This window comes from Passer montanus, unplaced genomic scaffold (genome assembly GCF_014805655.1).
Source record: "Passer montanus isolate IOZ18808 unplaced genomic scaffold, ASM1480565v1 scaffold119, whole genome shotgun sequence".
NCBI lineage: Eukaryota > Metazoa > Chordata > Aves > Passeriformes > Passeridae > Passer > Passer montanus.
This window is the reverse complement of record NW_024358611.1, coordinates 489,241-505,052: the sequence shown is the minus strand read 5'-3', so window position 1 is coordinate 505,052 and position 15,812 is coordinate 489,241. Positions and strand designations below refer to the sequence as shown.

Below are 15,812 nucleotides of genomic sequence, written 5' to 3'. Positions count from 1 at the left end.
CATGGCTGTGAAAATTGTATTTAGGACATCGAGTCCTTGATGTCTGAGGGGAACAAATCTCGGACAGTGGCTGCCACCAACATGAATGAGGAGAGCAGTCGGTCCCACGCAGTCTTCAAGATCATCCTCACCCACACCCTCTATGATGTGCAGTCAGGGGTAAGAAAATCCAGCTGCAAGGTCCAAATGTCAGGCTGGGATGTGTCTCTTGCTTTAATGTATTTCACAGGAAAAGAAATGCTTTTTTGGAAGCAGCAGTTTGTAGTACTAAACATAAAATAGGTGAAAAATAGAAATACACCTGAGCATACCTTTGGTGATCCCCTTCCCGTGGTTCTTTAATGCAAATTGATACAAATTACCAGGTGTCTAAATGAATGCAAATTTGTATCAATTATCAACTTTCTAAATTGAAAAAAATACTGATTTTAAATATTTTTATGTGTAAATATTAAATGTGTAAATATTAAATATTGAAAAAGCATTTAAAGCTGCAAATATCTTGATTTATGTTTCCTTATACATAAATATGCCTTGGAGGGGTGTGTGAACTACATTATGTCAATATTATTTAGTCCTCACAGAAAATGGTGATAAACTGGAATTGAAAGAAGTATCTTTAAACTTCATTGATAGATTCTGTACTTGGACAATTCTTTAATTTTTTCAAAGCCTTGGAGAAATTTTGAGTGTTTACAGATCAAATCTGAGCCTAAATATTGCATATATTGGAAAGCATAACACGAATTTGGGCTTTTTTTTCCTCCTAGTTTTTTAATTTCCACCAGTCTTCTTACCACATAAATTTACTCATTCTTTATTTGGATTTTTTCCCCTTTTCACTTCAAATCAGAATCATACTTTGCTGAATTTTTTTGATTTTTCCATAATTTGTCATTCCAGTTTTGCTGTGACTCTTGTGCATGCTTTTCATACCTGGTTTTTGTGTGGTGCTGCTCAGCCTGGATGCAGACTGGCTGTGACTCTCCATGTTCTCTGCACCTTCCAGTGACCCCTGTGTGAACTTCTGCAACAGATTTCCCTGTTCTCCCATCTGCTGGTCCTTTCAGTCTTGGAAATGGCATATTCCATGATCACATCATATTAATTTTTGAGATCTTATTGATTTTAATTACCCACTCATTTATAGGGACTCAGCCCTTTGCATTGGGATCCTGGGGTGTTGAAGGTGCAGATGCTGCAGGAGAACATGATGTGAGCAAGCTGTTCTCAAAGACAGTTGGCTCTTCAATTTCAAATTGATTTAGGGGGTTCACGGAGTGTTTCAGAATGTCATTTTGGGTCAAATGAGATGAAAGGATTTGTAACAAAATCTGCATTACAGGTTTACATACATAGCTGGGATCATGTTCCAGGAAGCTGATAAGGATAAAGGAGACTTTGCAATTGTGATAGTTTATGTAAATTAGGACATGCTTCTCATCAGATTCATTCCTGATCACTGAAAAACAGAAGAAACTCTGGGATGAAATCTGAGGATTTTAGGAGACTGTTTTCAAGATGGGATTGTGAACCTCATGTCTCTGCTTGTCTCCCTTGGCATAACTCTGAATTTTTCATGGTTAATTGGTGTGCCCTGTGTACATCTCCTCTGGAGATTTCTGAGATATTTGAAGATGCCAGAGTACCTGACTTCACAACATCCATGACTTCCCTGTTGTTTCTGGAGCAGCAGGTGGTGACTTAGCACAGGACACTGTTCAAATCCAGCCATTCTCAAAGGGGTTGGAACAAGAGTTTACACCAAAAACGAAGTTTGATTGCTGTTGTAAAATACATCAAACAGTGTAACTTGATTGAAGAGACCTAACAGGGGCTGTTCTCTGGTTCCTTCCCCAGACATCAGGTGAGAAGGTGGGCAAGCTCAGCCTGGTGGACTTGGCAGGTAGTGAAAGGGCAACTAAAACTGGTGCTGCAGGAGACAGGCTGAAAGAAGGCAGCAACATTAACAAGTAAGACTTTGAGATTATTTATTTTCCTTTTTTCGTCACTATTTCCTGCTAAATACAGCCTACTTTTAAAACAGTATGAAGCTCCTGTAGTCAATTTTCTCCTTTCCTTCTCTCTATTTCTCCTTCTGACAGGCAGTACTCTTAGATATGGGAATAAGATCTTCATCTTTTAAAAAATATTTGTGTTCCTGCAGCTGCCATGAATTTCATTGTAAAGACCTGATTATTAAGACTGAAAACATACTGAAAAAATAGGAGTGGTGCTTTTGTGAAGAAAGAATGATCAAAATTAAACTAGGAATTTTTTCCTCAGAGCGTATTTTCAGAGAAAAAGTCACTGTCTAAATATGCATTTTACTTATGAATATTTACCCTTGCTAATAACTGTTTGTGTTCTCTGGGCAGATCCCTCACAACTCTGGGGCTGGTTATTTCTGCCCTGGCAGATCAGGCTGCTGGCAAGAACAAGAACAAATTTGTTCCATATCGTGATTCTGTGCTCACTTGGTTACTTAAAGTAAGTAAGGGTTTTTTTTTAAATCTTCTTTTTTAAAGTGAAATAAAAGAGAGGAAAGGGGGAGAAGAGTCTCATTGAATGAAATCAAAGTTCTGTGCTTTTTGCCTCATTTTCTGGGTTTGATGTTAACCATAATTGTCTTTGGAAAATGAGCTGGATGTAAGCCATTAGTATCTCTGCAGACTAAATATGTGTCTTCTGCTGACCTGCAATGGCCTAAGGATTAAGGAACTTTAAAAATAAAATTAAAAGCAGTGTATATTTTATGGGTCAGTGTAAGTACAGCTTCACACACAACCTTGGGGCTAATTTAATTTGGGTTATTTCTGCATACAGCTGCTTTTACACACTGGTATGCTTAGCTCTGAAGATGTTGATTAAGACAATTACCTTTTCCTAATTGTCTAATTTAATTGTTAAGATATTTTACTTTTGTCAGCAGAGTATAATTGCAGGGCATTATCCCAGTTACAGTCTGAGGAACAGGTCAGGAGACTTCAGAGATGCTGTTCGTGTAAATGAGCAGTTAAATCATTTTCTGAACTGTGCAGGACTCTTATTTGGTCTTTTTTGGGGGAAAAATGAGTGTTTCATGGTGGCACTTGGATGAACATATGTACAGTCTAAATGAAGAAACCCAAATTGTTAAATATGAGATCTATATATAAGTCAAAGTTCTTTTTTTTCCCCTTGTGATCTGTTTAATTGTTATTCATGAGCAACTGAGATACTTATTGGTAGAAAGAAATAATCTGAGAAGAAACTGATTGTAGCATCACCAGCCTTTTTTGGCCTCTTACTTTTTTGTAGGTGCTCTGGCTTTAGTTTGTTGTCTTGGCTTCCCCACCCTTTCTTAGCAGTGTTTTTAGGTGTTGTTTAGATTTCACATCCCTGGGATTTAACTGCATGGAAGGAAAAAGACAAAGTGACTTGCAGGTTGTACAGAAGTGTGGAGATTTAAAAAAAAACCAACATATTTTTTCTTGCAGAGATTTGAAAACAAAGATGAATTCAATGCTTAAGTAAAACAAAATCCCTTCTCCTGTAACCTCTTGACATACAAACCTTCATTTTTCTCACTGCTGCCTTTTAATGAACCTTTTAGCATGACTTGTGAAATTATTTATTCCCAACAGATCTGCACATCAAATAGCCACATAAAAATCTAAATGGCACAACACAAACAGTATCTGAATAAAACAGGTTCTCACGGCAGTTTTCTTGCACTGAGGCTTTTTCAGTGTTTAAATACATTTTTGCCTCTCTATATTTACACTGAGTTTTTGCTGTCATTTAGAAGGAGCAAATAATTTTTTGGTCTCTCTGCAATTTGGCACCAAAACTCCTGCACAGCTTCACTTCTCCCCGGCGCGCTCTGGGTTCCTGATGTGGCTGCAGCAGGGTGGAAACCTCCCTGATGGATTTCCAGCCTTGTTGGAATTAGTTCTGCTGCTCCATTTCTAAACAAATCCAGGGAGCAGACTGCAATTCCTGTTCAGCACCTGTCTGAGGCATTGTGGCCACCGTGCAGGAACGGGAGCCCACTTTTGTTCTGCCTCCTTTCAGGCAAACCCTCTTTGTGTCCAACATCAGCCACAAAAGGCTTGGGGGCTTTTGGGGTTTTTTAACAAACAAGCTCTGATTGGAGCTTTGTTTTGAAAGGGGGAACATTTAAACTTTTTTTTTTTTTTAATTAGAGATCAAAGGAAGGATTTATTCGTTTAAAGGGGCCTGTTTGGAGAAGCCCTGAGATGGTGGGCTGAGCTTCCTCCTTGGCTTTCAACTTGTAATTATGGTACCAAAGCAGACTGAATGTGTTCTAACTGCAGGAATCTCTGTCATACAGTGTCTCTCCACAAATCTGAGAAATCAGTTCAGGAGACCTCAAGATCTGACACTTTTTTCCTAATTTTGTTGAGGACTTTAGACAAAAGTGACATTTTGAAAAATACCATTGCTTGAGCAGTGGCATCAGGTTATGTGCAGGGAGCACAATAGCTTTGTCAGTTCTGTAACTTCTGGTTTTAATCCAGTTTCATTGGCACAAACATCTAGTTTTCCCTTGTTAATCAGAATCCTGATGGCTGCTATTAAAAATGTCATTTCTAAGCTCTACATTTTGAGTTGTTTTCACAGTAATCTTACTGCTAGAGGAGAAAAAGCTGGTTAATTCTTGGAAATAACTTATTATTTCCATTCTGTTTCTCTAACACATGCAAGCCCAACCTTGCCAGGCTGGTTTACAGACTCTCTTCACTAATGAGAGGCTGATTTGCTATTTTTTCACCTTTCTTGCTTATCACTAAAGAAACCAGTGAAATCAGCACAAGAGTTTTACACATAAAACTTTATCAGACAGTCTGGCATTGGGCTTGAATTGCTACAAGAGGGACTTTGCCCAGTTTATAATGGTTGTATTGTGGGTTCTGGTGTATCACTGTTACAGTGTTCTTAGCTGCTTCTACAGCAGAGCTGCAATTCAAGTAATGAATTCATGCTATTTTGGAGCTAATTAGTGCAGTACAGGGCATTTCCAAAGTGCAAACAGTTAGGCTTGGTTTTGGAAGGGGAGTACCTGGCCAGCTCCCTGCCGAACTCCAGCTTTTTATGCAGAGCAGGGATTGCAGTTGCAGGATGTCATTCCTAATTTTTGGCCAGGAAATCCCATGGAATGATTCATTTGTGCTCCTGTTAGTCTTAAAGTTTTCAGTTAAAATAACATTTCTGTGGTACAGAGGGGACCCTCCCAAGCCATGGATTAATTTGGAGTAAACACTGGCTAATCCTTGGATGAGTAAAGTCACGGTGAGATCAGTCAGCAAGCTGTTCTTTGCTGCTGATTTCTGTATAAATACACTTACCTGCCTGTGCTGACTGTGTTGAGCACTATAAATATACAGAGATTTACATTTCATATGAGTTCCATGGCCTTTTGCATGACCAGAGACAGCCAAGTGCTGCCAACAGCCTGCCTGCTGTCAAACTGGTTTAGGCATCACGCAGCCAATAGGAGAGTCTTGGGGAAATACTTAAAGGGGCATTTTAATGATTGCTGGGGAAAGCTCCACGTGTGTTTTGGAACTGAAATGGTTTGACAAGCAGCTAGTGCAGATTGTTCTAATGGCAATGCCTGACCTACATTTCATGGGTTATTGAAGATGAAAATTAAGAGCGTGTTTTGTCTCAGAAAGGGATATTGGGTAAAAAAACAAATAAACAAAAACCCACCCCAAAATTCCAAACAAACCAAAGAAACCAAACTGCCACTCAGAAAAAAAAAACAACTTGCTGCCCAATTTAAACCAGAATATTTTATCTGCATGTATCTATATTTGCCTGAAATTGTAAACCATACTCGTACGGTCAGTAAAAAGATTGAATCTTTCCTTCCTTCCTTGTTTCCTTCCTTTTTTCATGCCTTTCTTGTCTCTCAACCAAATTCTAGGAGGGTAATTTCTTATGTAACTCAGTTCAGATTGTGACCTGTGCCAGTGGGAGGAAGGGATGGCCCCGTTCTGAATGTTCATAGGAATAAAATCAGCTATATTGTTTATGAAGAGATATTTCAGTAATTTATTTCTTGAAGGCATCTGTCTTCTGGTCTTTAAAATGAGATAATCTTAATTCATCATGGTTTTTCCTGAGCTCCCTCAGTGGCATCTGACAAGCTCAGTGCTGAAGTGTTTACATTTTGGTTTGTAAACCTAAGCAGAAAACATAGAAAGAAAACTTTGAATCATTTAAAAAGGGAATTCAAAAAGCCCAAAAACAGGGCCTTTTTTTCATTCCTATTGAAAAAAGCCAAGAATGTCAAAATCCAAGAATGACATTTCCGAAACGACCTTTCAAAAACAAACACTGAAAATCACGACCTTTCCTTAACTTGCACAGCTTAAACTCTTAACCCAGCAAACCAAAAATAAAAATACTGATTCTAAACCACCCCATATTCCAGGACAGCCTCGGGGGCAACAGCAAGACAGCCATGGTGGCCACGGTGAGCCCGGCGGCCGACAACTACGACGAGACGCTGTCGACGCTGCGCTACGCCGACAGGGCCAAGAACATCGTCAACCACGCCGTGGTCAACGAGGACCCCAACGCCCGCATCATCCGCGAGCTCCGCGAGGAGGTGGAGAAGCTGCGGGAGCAGCTCACCAAGGCTGAGGTACAGTCTGGGAGCTTTACAAATCCAGGGAACCGCCCCACCAAGCTCAGCCGGCTCCGCGGAGGGAATTTGTCTCGGTTTGAAAAGATTGGTGTCTGCTGAGGAAGGCTAGAGTGTCCATTGAAATGGAAAATGCAAGCCCCTTCCCTTTGAATTATGGTTTGGAAATTAAGGGGCTCTCTGGCAGAGATATGGGAGTAGGAATAGCAGTTCTTTACCAGGAAAATTAAAAAAAAAATACAAATGCAGTAGTACAGAATACGACCTTGACACCCTGTTGGTCAGGGTGTTGGTAGTAGTCCAATTAAATGGTGGCAGCATTCCTCCTGGAATGACAGATGTGGTTCTCCTGTAGAAGGGTGGAGTTTGCCTCTGAAGGTCCAGTGGTGGTGTAGATGGGCCTGGTCTTCCTCTGGGAATCTGGTGAAGAAAGCTGCCCCTCTGGGAATCCAGTGGGAAAAGGTTGCCTGTGGTGTTCTAAACCTCAGGTTATATCCAGGTAGGAGTGCTTGGCTCCTCCCTCTGGGTGGTGCATCTCCCAGTGGGATGGTGTAATTTTATCAGTCATGCAGTGACACTCACTGACCCATGAACAGAAGATATTTCTTAGAGGGAGGATTGGTTATGGGAGAGATAAAGAAAAACTGCCCAATTGGCAGAAGATAACTGCTTCGCATCCAACAGATGGGAATAGAAAACACACTCCCTGCTACATCTTATAACCTAAGAATTCCATGAGGGAATGTTGCAGGGCGTCCAGGGGATGCCTCCTTCTCCCTTTATATAACATTTTTACATTTTTCTGTGTGTCCATCTTGAAACACGGTTGTTCCTTGAGATACTGAGCACCTTGTCAAGCATTCTTGGTTTTACTCTGTGATGCAGAGGACATGGAGGCATGGATAGTTCCAGTTAAGACTGGGTGATTTTTAGACAGAGCTCTGCCGATATATTTTAAGAATTCAGCATGGCCACATCCTGTGAGATGTGACTTCAGTTAAATAAAGTTTTCTTTCCTGTTTGCAGCTGTTGAATCTCTCACAGGCACTAGGCAATATCTCTCTACAACTCCCTGAAGAGATGTTGGAGCCAGGTGGGGTCGGTCTCTTCACCCAGACAAGCAGTGACAGCATGGGAGGACACAGCCTTAAGCTGCACCAGGGGAGATTTAGGCTGGACATTAGGAAAAAATTATTCACAAGAAAGAGTGATTGAACATTGGAATGGGCTGCCAGGGAGGTGGTGGAGTCACCATCCTTGGAGGTGTTTAAAAAAAGACTGGATGTGGCACTCAATGCCATGGATTAGTTGATAAGGTGGTGATTGGTTTGATAAGGTCACAGATTGGACTCAATAATCTCCAAGGTCTTTTCCAACCTATTCTGTGATTGCTTCTGCAGTGAAATTTCAAGAGAAATATGGTCTAAAAGTTAGATGAAGGCCAAAAATTAGTGTAATTCTCAGTTCTGTTCCCAAAGGGACAAAGCAATGGTGATGTAATCCCTGTGGTTTGCACTTCAGAAAAATTATGATTACAACATTTGCATCATGAGGTATGCAGGGAATGCTGGCTGTGATACTGCAAATGACCTGTGGATTTTGGACTCTTCTCATTTGAGCTGCCTAATGTGCTAAGCATCCACTGTGTGTGTATCAGTTTCTTTAAGGTGTGTCAAGTTAAATATCATAATATTAAATATCTAAAAATTCCCCTAAAATATCAGCCACAGTCTTAACAGTACTCTGAGTGTTGCAAGTAATCCCCATTTATTTCATTTTTAGTATTACACCCAAAATAATGGCAGCTGTCCAAAGTAATGAAGTAGTGTTTCCTAAGGATGAAATAATAAATATTTCCTTTCCCAAGTATTAAAATCCCACCCTAGTTGTCGTCCCAGTGGCATTGACAAAGAGCAGGGAAAAGCCAGAGCAATTTGCTGTTAAGAGGCTGCACAGTAAAGGTCAAACCCCACATTCACAGCCTTGTGCTCCTTTCAGTTCATTACATTTGTTGCCCATCTAATTGTTCTTCCAGAAATGTGCATAAATAACTTCCTGAAGTGAACAAAAGCACTGACTCATTATGACAGGTTGCATTTTCAAAGCTCATTTCCAGATATGCCAAGTTGTGGGGTTTGGGTTTTTTTTACTTTTTGGGGTCAGTGTCCTTTTCTCTCCTGAACACCAGAACAGAACTTGACAGTTGACTTTCCCCTCACAGAGTATGGAATTATCCTCTTTTCCCCTTTTCTTTTATGATCCGTGCATTTTGATTTTTTTTTTTGGTTGGAATTAATATAATGTTTTAATTTGTCTGTACCAAGGCTACCAGCTTGTCCTTCCTGAGCTGGGAATTCATCTGCTTCCAGCAGAGCAGCAGCCTGTGGGTCTGGGATCAGGCTGGGCCCATTTCTTTGGGGTTTATTTGGGCATTGTAAGCAAAGAGGAGAGTTACCCAGGTCATTGTGCACCTGAAATGTGTGAAAATGTTCACTAATTGTCCAAAGAAATTGACAAATTAAACCAGATATTTCAGAGTATCTGGGCTTCATCGTTCTGCCCTGGTAGTGCCCACCCCTTTGCCCTGATCATTGTTTTTCTGGTATTATGAATTTTTGTTTGGGAAATTGCCTTGGCTTCACTTCCCTTCCTGTGTGGAATTCACAGAATCATGGATTGGTTTTGGGTTGGAAGGGACCTTAAATCTCATCCAGTCCCAACCCGTGCCATGGGCAGGGACACCTTCCACTATCCCAGGCTGCTCCAAGCCCTGTCCAGCCTGGCCTTGGACACCTCCAGGGATTCAGGGGCAGCCACAGCTTCTCTGGGAAATCTGTGCCAAGGCCTCACCACCCTCACAGCCAGGAATTTCTTCCATCCAATCCTGCCCTCTGTCCATGGGAAGCCATTCCTCCTTGTCCCTCCAGCACTTTGTCCAAAGTCCTTCTCCCTTTTACCCCATATTTAGGTATTCAAAGGAGAAAAAGCCCACACAGGACACATCAGCTGACAGTTCCTAGACTGTTGTGTCTTGAGGCAGAGGAAACTTCTGTCTTAAAACAGGATTTTCCAATCCTGGCACTTGCTCCTTTTCTTGAAGGAAGTGCAGTGTAATGAGGCCACTCTTTGATCTGGATTCCTGTGAGGAGTTTTGGGTTTGTGGTAAGGAAATGTCTGATGCTGGAGGACGATGCTCCCATTGTTTAATTGGCATTGCATAAATGCCAACCAGCCAAACCCATGATCCTCGTTAGCAGTAATGAAATAATGACATGAGGAAGTCCACAGGCTTTTTGATCAAGGTTAGTAGAGGAGGAAGTGCCAGTATGGAGATGGAAGTTTAAGAGTCACAGAATAGTTTGAGTTGGAAAGGATCTTTTAAATCTCTTCTAGACCAGCCCCCTGCCATGGGACACCTTCCACTGTCCCAGGTTGCTCCAAGGTCCATCCAGCCTGGCCTTGGACACTTCCAGGGATGGGGGAATGCTGATACCCTTTTCGTTTTTGGGGTGTCTGGTGGGTGGCCATGGGAATATCTTCTTATTCTTAAGGTAGTCCTTTGGAACATGGGGTAGTTTGGAACATGGGCCTTTGAATATTTTATCAGACAAAATTCCAACTGTGGCAAATTAGCAAGAAAAGGGAATTTCAGTGTCCAGAAGCACATTGTAAAGCTTCCTTTGATATTCACTCTGTAAAATGCATGTAGAGATGCAGAGGTGCATAACCAGCAGAGCTGCATTTTTCCTATAGAAAAAAAAAATGCACACATCGGGCCATTTAAAAATGAGCAATAAAAATATTTTGGTGGCATGGCAGTGTACTAAGATGTGAGGTTTCATTTTGAGAGTTTGACAGCTGAGGGGACATAGCCAGAGCAGCAGGATCTATAAAAACAAAACTGGTTTTGGTATGAGTCACTTGGAATGTAGAGATAAGATTAGTCTGTGTGTGAGTATCTTTCTGCAAATCTGCCAGTATCATGTAATTGGTTTGTGTTGAAGTACATAAACTCCACGTTAACATCTGTACTTGAAACTAATTAAAAGAACTTCTTGCTGGATTCTGCCTTTACGTGCAATGTGTGTTTTTAAGACCCCTTTACTTACTGCTAAGTGTGCCTTGAAAAATGAGTCATGTTGTCTTTATTCCCCCATCTGTGTGGCTGCAGAGGGGAAAAAAACACAGAGCACAACAAGCTTTTCTTGTTTCATTTGCTTTTATTCCTGCAGGCTATGAAATCACCAGAATTAAAGGAACGATTGGAGGAATCAGAAAAGTTGATTCAGGAGATGACCGTGACCTGGGAAGAAAAATTACGAAAAACTGAGGAGATAGCTCAGGTTTGCTGCTTTCTTTCCTCCTTCCCTCCCCCCATTTTTTATGAAAAATAGGTTTGTTTTCTTTGTCTGTCAGTTCATAGAGGTTGTCTGAGTCTCTCCCCACATTTATGGGTAAGTAGGTCAAGCTTGCTGCCCTTTTGAAAAGCTTCACTTAATTCCTGTGATAGATGGGTGCCTCCCAGATTACCACTCCAGTGACAATAATAAATTGTCACTGTATGCAAATGGAGGAGTTATTTAAAAAAAATTAAAATAATCCACGGATGAAAGGATTATAGGGGTTTTTATATTCTTCAGGCAGTAAAATTGTTTGTGATGAGGGAGCATTGAGAGCATTCAGTGCAAGGTTATGGACTGAGTGCCTCAGTGCACCAGGCAAAGGGCGTTCAGAATGATAAAAAATAGAGCTATCGAGGATCTCTGTGTGTTTTAATAGCTCCTAAACTGATATTTAGGGCCTCAGACCATAACTGGAGATGATTACCTTGGAAAAATGATGCAGGTCACCACGGTTGTTGCATGACACTCCTGGTTCTTCCCACACAAATGCTGATGTGTATATTTGCAGAGGGGAGCTTTGGAGGGGGAGGACTGTGGGGAGGTGATGAATAGTGTGTAATAAATAAGGGGAGAATGGAGCCTCTGGTACAAAGCCCTCTTGTAGATGCCACAATCAGAATAGACTGTGTTGACTTTGGTTTTAAAGATCCATTGTAAGGAGTGCTGCCTGTGACTATGAGGGCTTCCTGCCTTTCAGTGCAATTCCTCCCTGTGTATAAGGGTGGAAAAAAAATAAAAATAAAAAATAATAATAGTAAAAAAATCCTGCTCTTATCCTACACAATAGTTTCTAGGCATTGAATGTGTGAAGAGGTTGAAAAACTGAAGTAATGGGCTCAGCCCTTCAGACTAAATGTGCCTTGATGTCTGCTTTAGCTCTCTGCCTTTCTGTCTCTGAATACCAGCCTGGTAGGATGTTTCAGAGCTGGGAGTTTCATGAGCCTTGAAAAAGGGGTATTTTTTCCAGAGGAGGGATAAGGACAAGTGTTTGAGCAGCACAGGCTGTTTCAGGACTGTCTGGAAGTCAGTGGAAGCCACTCTGTCACTCACCTGGACAGGGGAGAGATGTAACACAAGATTCCTGGGTCCAGATAAGCACAGGGAGAGATCAGTCATCCATTACTGTCACAGGCAAAACTGATTTGACTGGGGAAATTAGTTTAATTTGTTACCAATCAGATCAGAGTAATGAGAAATAAAAACAAAATCTTAAAACGCCTTCTCCCCTCTTCTCCTTTTTTCCCAGGCTCAACTTTACTCTTGATTTTCTACTTCCTACCCCCAAGTGGGACAGGGTTATTGGAAAGGGGGCTGTGCTCTGTTTTCCACATGTTGTCTTTGCTGCTTTTTCATATTTCTGTCAAATTGTGTCAGGGTAGACAGGTAGGATGGAGAGATATTTGTAAATCTGTGAGGAAAGGATGATTCCTAATAGAGAGCAAGGACCATCAAAGAGGCATCAATAGGAGTTCAAAGCCTTAAACACCAGCCACAAGAACAGGCAATTTTTCACATTTTCAGTGAGCATTTGACATACTTTTAATGTTTTTTTCAGCGTTTAAGTTAATTAACACTAGGTCTTGAGAAAAAATTAACAGGAACTGGCTCTTTTTCTCTCAGTTAATCCTATGAGATTCACATTGTGGGCCAAATTCTCCTTAGGGCAACATGTGCTTTATCTCTGCAGATAATAAGGATTTTTTGTGAACTTCAGAGCCTGGCACTGGTGATCGGAAGAGAGATCTTTGACATCACACTGCAGTTTCTCCTCTGTTCTTTGTTTTCTCTCTCTGTCTCACACACACACATGACTTTTCCTTACAAGGACATCGTGTTGGGTTTGTAAGCGTGTGGGGAGACAGGGAACAGAAAATCAAGAGCGAGTTGTGCCATTTCTTTGCAATTTTTATCTTGATTAGACCTGGTACAACTGAGCAGAGAATGATCCTGAATATTGGGACATACTCACTTTTTAAATATAAAGCACACTGATAGGTAAAGATAAACATTACAGGATTATTCCTACATTATCTAATTGAATTTTTAAAAAAGTCTCAGCAGCATGGGGAAAGCACTGTAGGTCTCTTTTCTGGTTTTTTGCTTATTAATTTCACTGTCTCCTATTTCTGCTTCCCCCAGTAATCCTGTGAGGACCCCCCCATAATTGTCTCTAATTTTTTTTTTTTCAGCGAGTCTCACTTCAGTTTCTCTCTGCTCCTGGGAGCAATTCTCAACTTTTCTATCCCAGTGGATTTTTTTTTTTTTTTGAGTGAGTCTCACTTCAGTTTCTCTCTGCTCCTGGGAGCAATTCTCAACTTTTCTATCCCAGTGGATTTTTTTTTTTTTGTAGAAGAATCCCTTTCTGTTTCTAAGTCAGAAATGTTTAATGTTCCTCTTTCACTGTTCTGGTCTCACCCAAACCCTTCCCTTTGAGAGATGGACATTTTTGCACAGTAATGCTTTGTTGGGCATTTCTATGAAGTCTTTTGACAAGGAACAAAACACCATCCAAAATGCTGCTATTCTTGTTCAGCAGGAAGTGTTCTTTGCATTACTTAAATAGCAGGTTGCCAGTTTTTTGTCATTTTGATTGCTCTGGAACAAAGGATAGACATGGAGCTTGGCTTGGCAAGGATTTAACTTAACTTCTTGCTTTTTAGCTGGAAAGGGAGAATAAAGGGCTCTAGAGATGGCTTTGTGGTAGCATTTTGCTGTTCCAGTGAGGTCATGGAGAAGCTCTGCAGTGCTGCAGGAGGCTGCTCCCAGCTGCTTTCATTTCCCACTGGGAATATGGGAATGTGTGGGACCAAAGCACGGAGCCAGAGGGTCCAGGAGAGGAGGAATCACAGATACCCCTGAGCAGAGCTTGGTAGAACTGAAGCTTCTGTGCCTCACCTGTTGCAGAAGAAGGAATTTCCTGTTCTAGAAACATCAATCCATCATTTTTGCCTGGTGGCTCCTGCAGATGGGAATGGATTTCCGAAGGGTTGGGCATCAATCAGCTCAGTTTTGATGGCTGCTCTCTTACAGGAGCGTCAGAAACAGCTGGAAAGCCTTGGCATATCCCTGCAGTCCTCTGGAATTAAAGTTGGGGATAATAAGTGCTTCCTGGTTAATTTGAATGCAGATCCAGCTCTCAATGAACTCCTGGTGTATTATTTAAAGGTAAAAATATATCTTTGTGTTTCAAAATTTTGTAATGTCAGGCCTCTAATTCATTTGGCAGAGGTGTATTTGGAGAGTTCTTTAAAACTCTATATCTAAAAATATTAAGATTTTTATAAGTACAACCTTTTTATTTCAAATGTAATTCTTTGATGCACAGGAAAAGTTTTGGGATTTGATGTTTTTGTTTGTTTTGGTTTTCTTTGGCATTTTTTTAAAAGAAATTTAGATGTGTTCTTTTTGAGAAACTGTCTTGTGTTGTGGGATGAGATTTTTGTTGGTTGGGGGTTTTTTATGCAAACTTTCACCAGCTTTTACCCATGAAATTGTTTTATATGAAGGTTGGGCATATCAGTAGTCAGCTTCTCTGTGTGTAGTCTAAATTCTGGCTGCTGTCTTCAGTTTATGAAATGCATTTTTAATCCTTTTTGTGCAACTTGCCAGAAGTGAAAAACAAGTTCTGTTCTGCCTCTGATGTGCAGTCCCTGTTTCTGATATTAACCATCAAACACATGATGTGACTTTTTCACCCTGTGCTGAAATATTTGGGCAGATTATTGTGGCTTTTACCAATTGTAGATGGAGGACTCAGGAGGAGAAGCAAGGTACAGCCATTTTAAAGGCACATCTTGGGGTGCAAATTCTAAACATTTCACAGCGAACGTCAGCGGTTTGAGCTTCACATTAAATCATTCTGTTCCCTTTGAAGTGGGGTAGTAACTCTCAAAACAGCCACAAAATCAGCAATTAAGCTGAAAGATGGTTTTAGTTTAGTCAGTCTTAGGAAATATGTGATCCTCTTTTATATCAGCCATCGTGGCTCTGCGATATCTCAGTAGAAACAAGGGAAAACACTTTTTCCATGTTGTATCTGCTAAAAAAAACACATTAAAAAGGAGAAAAGAGCTGAGGTTTTGAGAGAGGTTGACTCTTTCCCAGGCGACTTGCACATAAAAGCCCAGAGTGTGGCTCAGCTGCTAAATCAATGACAGATACTGGGACAGATCCCACTTTGTCCCACTGGTCACTGGGAACAAGGACAAGAGCAAGGCAAAGCCTTTGGTCCATGAGTACCAGCAGGAAAAATATCAGGTGGTTCTGTGCTCTTTTCCTTTGAAAACTCCCTGGGGTAGATTTTGTCTCCTTCAATTAGTCTTTGTTATTTTTTTAATAACTCAGATTTGTCTTTCTCCTGGGGAATTTTGGTGTGAAAATCCCTGTGCTTTGAAATTATTGTGATAAAATTACTTGCAGCTGTTTTTCCTAAAATCATGAGATTTAACTGTCTTGGTTCTCAGAATATTTGCCCACTTTCTCTCTGAGCTGTGTGTGCACCAAGTAGTGAAGAACAACCTGAACTGACCTGTCTAAACTATTAAATCGGTTCCTCAAAAATTGCTTGGAGATGCCTAAAATAGAGGTTTCTGTCCCAAAAGGGGGATCCAGCCCTGGCAGTGTGGAATGTCCATCCCTGGAGGGATTTAAAAGCCTTGTGCAGGTTGATCTTGGGGACATGGGGCAGTGGTGGTCTTGGCTGTGCTGGGGGATGGTTGGATGCTCTTAAAGTGTTTTTTCCAACCTCATCA

General features: G+C 40.9%; 1 protein-coding gene across 5 annotated transcripts in view; it reads left to right on the top strand.

The window, feature by feature from the left end:
- KIF13B (kinesin family member 13B) overlaps positions 1-15,812 on the top strand; it is a 119,875-nt gene that overhangs the window by 53,888 nt on the left and 50,175 nt on the right. For all 5 annotated transcript variants that reach the window (XM_039697599.1, XM_039697597.1, XM_039697598.1 and 2 more), the window contains 6 exons: positions 25-159; positions 1,861-1,973; positions 2,379-2,490; positions 6,446-6,658; positions 10,891-11,001; positions 14,092-14,226. In XM_039697599.1, the coding sequence (XP_039553533.1) occupies positions 25-159; positions 1,861-1,973; positions 2,379-2,490; positions 6,446-6,658; positions 10,891-11,001; positions 14,092-14,226 (819 nt within the window). The remainder of the gene's footprint in view (positions 1-24; positions 160-1,860; positions 1,974-2,378; positions 2,491-6,445; positions 6,659-10,890; positions 11,002-14,091; positions 14,227-15,812) is intronic.